General features: G+C 44.0%; 1 protein-coding gene across 2 annotated transcripts in view; it reads left to right on the top strand.

Moving 5' to 3' along the window:
- The first annotated feature begins 199 nt into the window (after positions 1–199).
- Positions 200–6000, top strand: part of LOC118006632 (embigin-like) — a 48723-nt gene continuing 42922 nt past the window's right edge. The window contains exon 1 of one of the 2 annotated variants that reach the window (XM_034999349.1): positions 200–648. In XM_034999349.1, the coding sequence (XP_034855240.1) occupies positions 531–648 (118 nt within the window). In that variant the 5' untranslated portion in view covers positions 200–530. The remainder of the gene's footprint in view (positions 649–6000) is intronic. The other variant, XM_034999348.1, reaches the window with a different exon arrangement.

The raw sequence follows: 6000 nt of genomic DNA, 5'->3' as shown, positions 1-6000 counted from the left end.
GGGGGGGGGGGGGGGGGGGGGGGGGGGGGGGCGGAAAAGTGTTTTCCATCCTCTCATCTGTCCCATCAGAGTGAATAAGTGAACCCTGCTTCAGACGAACTGCAAAGGATAGTCTGCAGACATACATATGTATGCACCCACGTTAGGAGTTTCAAGCTCTCCTGCAGGAGACGAGCTGGACATCACCTGCCGCGTCCTTAGCAAGCTCCCGCCCAGACCTGCTAGAGCCGGGAGGGCGGAGGCAGGAGACGATGCGGCGCGGAGGTGGCTACTGCGCATCCGGGCGCGGCCGCTGCGGTCAGCGTGCTGCATAATTGATGGAGGACTGGGTGCAGTCCTGGGTCGGCTTCGGGCGCCGTGAGAGCGTCTCAGGGGAGGAGGGCAGGGCGGCCGGGCCCCTCCCACTCTGCCTTTTGTCGCGTGTCCCGCCCCCCGGGACAGGCAGCAGGCGCCGGGCCACCCGCGAGTGTGCGCAGAAACTTCGGCCACCTACGGCGGTGCGCGAGGAGCGCGGCTGACCCGCCGGCGCCATGCGCGCCCTGCCTGGCCTGCGGGGGCTCCGGGGGCCGCCGCCGCTGCAGCTGCCGCTGCTCCTCCTATGCCTCCTCGCGGCCGTACGCCGGGGCTGGGCGGACGGCAATACCACAGGTGCGAAGGCTACAGGGCCGAGTTGGGGGGACGCGCGAGGCTGGGTCCCGGTAGGCTGAGGGCTTGGCCGACGCGCCGGGGCAGGGTTGGTGTGCAGAGGCGCGGGGAGGCTGGCGACGGCGGGTGGCCAGCGGCGGCCGCCTCCTCCCATTGGCCAGGCTTGGGTTGTCTCAGCTGGACGAGGAGACTGGAGCGGATGGGGCTTCTCCGCTCCAGGGATGGAATCTGGAACCAAGAGCGCCCCGCGAGTCGGGGGCGTTGGTAGTAGGGCAGTCTGGGTGTGCCGAGGGCGAGGGCGGCAGGGTGTGAGGGTGCCGGCGGGAGCAAGGTAGCGACTGGGTTTCCGCAAAAGCGGCAGGATTTCGGAGGGCCACGTTCTCCAAGGCCAGCTGCCTTCGCTTGAATTGGTGGTAGGTTTAAATATCACCTCCCTGCCTGGCAGGTGGGTTGGCTTTGCTTTGAGGATGTTTTTTACAACTGAGTTGAAATAACAGCAAACCACAACCAACTAACGAACCGAAGCCCACAACTCATTGGATATTGGGTGTGCGTGTGTGTGTGTCTTTTTTTTACATACACCATGGTCTTTGAAAGCGAATTTTTTGTGGTTTTTGTTTTGATTGTTTAAGAAACTTTGAAAGAGGGATCTATGTGCGAAACATTACCAAAACCAACACCAAATTTGCCATTTTAGCTTCACCTGTTTATAATTACCTTTTATGTTGAAAGTATCTCAATCCAACCTACTTTCTAATTCAGGTTTTTGTGTTAACAAAATTAGGACAGTGGACTGCCGATCAGGTTAGCAAATAGTGCCTATCAGCAACTAAAATTAAGATATTCTACACAAGATCTTCAAACTTTCATAGGAATTCACTTTTATGAACTTATAGCATGTAGAGTTTTTGTAACATAAAGATGGTAAGATAATCCAAAGGATAGGATTATTCCATTTTTACAACTGTCCTTTAAAAGGCCTAGTTGTTAACATCTTGGACAAAACATTTTGGGTTACTTCAGTTTCTAAATTTGCTTGTCCCACTTCCTAGCCACATACCTCTTTTTCATTCATGCTACTTACAAAGAATGGTCAAGGACTTGGGGCTATTTCTAGATTCACTCCTCTTTCACTTAAGACTGTTGCAGCTCTGAGGACCATTGCATTCTGGGTGAGTTCTAGAACTGGGGTTCTCCAGTTGGTTCTATGTTGGAATAATCTGGGAGCTTTAACAGCTGGATCCTGCCCTCAAAATTTTTGATTCAGTTGGCCAGGGATTTAGCCTGAACCTCAGGTATTTTGAAAGCGCCCGTGTGATTTTAGTCACGTGATCCTAAGCGGGTTGAATACCACTGCTTTCAAATTATAATGGCCCAGAGAGTGCACATTGTGTGAATATCTATACTGTTGGTAGCTGGGAGTCAGGTTTAAACTGACATTCACAGCAGACGTCTAAAGAAAAAAGTAGGGAAGAAATGAAAGTGGAATAAATTAGCAAAGTTGTAAATAAATGGGATGACGTATGTAGGTATGGCAAGTGTCTGTGTGTGTATACAGTGTCAGTCGGGCCTTTTAGCTACACTTAAGTTAAAATTGTAGGGGTGCCTGGGTGGCTCAGTCGTTAAGCATCTGCCTTCGGCTCAGGTCATGATCCCAGGGTCCTGGGATCAAGCCCCACATCGGGCTCCCTGCTCCGCGGGGGGCCTGCTTCTCCCTCTCCCACTCCCCTGCTTGTGTTCCCTCTCTCCCTGTGTCTCTCTCTGTCAAATAAATAAAATCTTAAAAAAAAAAAAATTGTAGAATGATGTGCTGTATGAAAGTTATGAAGTTAGCATCTCATTTTAAGGCAGAATTAAAAACTGTGAAGCAAACTTATTTTATAGACTCTGTATGGAGCTCTGTGAGATTCAGTTTCCTCTTTGCTAAAGGCTATTATGAAGTTTACTGGGTATTTTTTATCTAGGTGCTTTGAACTACTTGCAAGTAGGTGTTCTATAAGCCTAAGACTTTGGGCCAAATTTTAATAATAAAAATGTTATAATTTATCATCTATACTGTATAACAACTATGTGCCAGGCATTGCACTGTGCGGTATATAACCCTATGGGTTAGCTTTTATTGTCCCTGACTTTCAGATGAGGACATTGGAATTTAGAGATATTAAATAATGGCCCAATTATATATAATTACTTAAGTAGTAGAGCTAGAAACTTAGCATTGTTCAGTCTGACTTCAATGCTTGTTTTCTTTATTTTTTTATATTTTTAAGTAAGCTCTGAGCCCAACATGGGGCTTGAACTCATGACCCTGAGATCAAGGGTTGTTTGCTCTATGGACTGAGACAGCCAGGCGCCCCCTCCAATGCCTGTTTCCTTAAACACAATACACAGTTGTCTCTCTGAGACAACTGGGTATGTCTTTGAAAGTTTGGAACCACTGACAGAGCACGCTGTATGGATCTAAATGCTTGGTTGGAGCTGAAGGGCATACTAACACACTTGGAGTTCTCAAAGTTAGGCACAGGGACTCACCTTAATTCTTTTAAGCTGTTTCAATTACATAAAAAAGGTAAAGTAACTTTATAAAAGCAAATATTAGATAAATGGGAATATTTAAACATCATTATTATTACTCTTAAGTAGAACAAATTGAGGGAAGGGGTCATGTTTATCTTCTGAAAAATGTGTTTGCAGGGGAATCATTTGAAATGATCGTTGTAAGCTTCTGGAGGACATTGCTTATATACACTCTTGATCAACCACCTTCCTTTCTAGAGACACTCCCCATCCCACATACATACACAGCCACTGCCTAGCAATAAATATTTGTGAGAACAAATATTATTCAAGCACCCACACACTCTTAACATTGTGTTAGTCTGTGTCTAAGCAGAAAACTTCAGCAGTGTTTTAGCAGTTTCAAGTCATTTACATTGTTTAAAGGAACAGATTATAACCTTATCTTTAATGGAGTTATATCTGATGCATCAAAATTGTGACTCTAAATTATCACATTTAAAATAATATACACATTTGTTAAGAATTAGTTCAACTGGCTCTTCCTCTTCCTGTTCTTTTGTCCCCACCTCTTGTCTCCATCTCCTTCTCTTCCTTCTGGGAATGGGTCTTATAGTCATTAGGTTGGGGAGTGCAGGGAGGCAACCTCCCTTGTTGGAGGAAGCCAGAGGGTCCCAGATCAGGGAATTAGAGGCTGAGCCACGTCCGGAGGGCATCCAGGTAGGGGCATGGCCCCATGTGGAGTCTTAGAGCCTGAGCACAGTGAGGTGGGTCCTCCTGCAGAGGGTGGGGGGCCCTAGATCTCAACCTCTGAGCTGAGCAGAGTGACAGGGGCTTCTACACAGGGGCAGCCCGATCCTGATCAGAGGGTGTGGGTTAAGCATGCAGAAGAGCAAGCAGTGGAGGATGTCAGAGCCTGAGTGGGTATGGAAGACATTTCTTTGAGGTCAAGAGTGGCAGTGACAGTGGATATTAGTTGCATACAGGGAGACTGAGCAAATAAGTAAAGCTAGTAAGGATAATAGGATCCAGGTTTTTCTCTAGAGAAGAAGGAAATAAAGGAAAAACTAGAGTGAAGCTTGTGGTGTTGGATTGCGATTGACAGCACTGGCATAAATTCATGACTACAGATCTGTCATCTGTCTTTCATGTCTCTATATAAACAGATATAAATGTATATATGTGTAAATATATGTATAATGCATACATGTCACATATATTTACATATATGTGTGTGTATGGATATACATGCACATATTAGCTCTGTCCACTGAGGTGGAGCAGTGATTTCCCAATAGTGACGAGTCAGATCTTGATCTTGATCTACGTACCATTCTTTACTAATGGTAACTGGGACTTCCTGGAGAAATGGCTGATTTTATGAATAGGGAGGAGAAAGTATAAGACAAGCCCTGAACCTCTTGTGCCAGAGAGCAATGGAGTGCTCAAAGAATGATGGGCCATGTCAAAAGGATACAAAAGCCAGAGGGCTCCCACTGAACAAATCTAGGACAAATTGAGCATCAACATAAATAATAATACTAATGGACTTGTATCCATTAGTATCCACTGAATAATGCCCATTGAATAATACAGGTATTCATAAGTACATGCCGATATAAATTAATTAAATGAATCAATTGAAAGTTTGATGAGGCACAAAATACTACATAGTTTTAAAGTAAGTTCCCACAAATCTCATAAAGTAGTGTTCATGAAAAGAGAAAAAGAACGACTTTATCATGGAGAAGCCTGGCAGATACCTCTTTAAACAAATGATCAAAGTAAAAACCATCAGCAAAGAGAGGAATAAAAATTATGGGCCATCTAATAGTATGCAATGAGAAGAACACAATATCACCTCTGTGATATATTTGCCAAAGGTCTACTCCAAATCAAATTATATTACAAAATAATCATACGGGATCTCTACTGGTCATAAGAGTCAAGAATGACTAAAGCTGAGACAGAGTGAAGGAGAATAGAAGGGACATGGTAGCTGAGGGCAACATGTAATTCTGGACTGCAACCTTGGGCTGAAAAGTACATCTTCAGGACTTTTGTTGAAACTTCGATGAGGTGTGGGATGAGATGGTAATGCATAAATGTCAATTTCCCAACTTTAATGGCCATATTGAGATGAAGTGGAGGGGGGTTAGGTCTTTCTGGGAATGTACAGTCATGTTTTAGACGGGAATGAGTCATCAGGTCAGCAGCTTATTCTCAGATGGTTCAGGGGAAGAATTCTTTATTCTGTACTCAAAACTCTTTTGTTTGAGATCTTTTGAAAAGAAGCAAAAAGAATTTCAACTCTTTCTGAGAAAGCTTTACTTAACCTAGACATTAAGCCATAATGAGAGTTGAGAAACTGTCATCAGTTTTATGTAATTAAGTACCATTTTCCAAAGGAGTATTTGTCCTCAAACAGATTATAAGTGTGAAGGCTATTTGTCCTGGATTGTACTCTTTTGAAATTACTTTTGTATCATTGGCCTCCCATATTTCACAATATAATGTGAACTGTAGAAATAAACAACTAGGACACACAGTGACGTAGAAGGAAAAAAACCTGGGTGGCTCAGTCAGTGGAGCGTGCGATTCTTGATCTCAAGATTGTGAGTTCAAGCCCCATGCTGGGTATAGAGATTACTTAAAATAAAATCTTAAAAAGAAAAGAAAAGAAAAAAAGAAAAAACCTCACAACGTTTTATTAAAAATAAAACCCCCTACTCCTAATAAAACATAGTCACTGTATACGCATAATAAAATATCTCAAATAACATATTGTCAGTGTAGAAATAATGTTATCTTTGAAAATGGTGTTATTCTTTTAACTGA

Source organism: Mirounga leonina, unplaced genomic scaffold (genome assembly GCF_011800145.1).
Source record: "Mirounga leonina isolate KUSES-001 unplaced genomic scaffold, KU_Mleo_1.0 Mir_98, whole genome shotgun sequence".
In the NCBI taxonomy this organism is placed as follows: Eukaryota; Metazoa; Chordata; class Mammalia; order Carnivora; family Phocidae; genus Mirounga; species Mirounga leonina.
The sequence above is the reverse complement of the archived record's forward strand: the minus strand, read 5'-3'. Positions and strand labels throughout refer to the sequence as shown.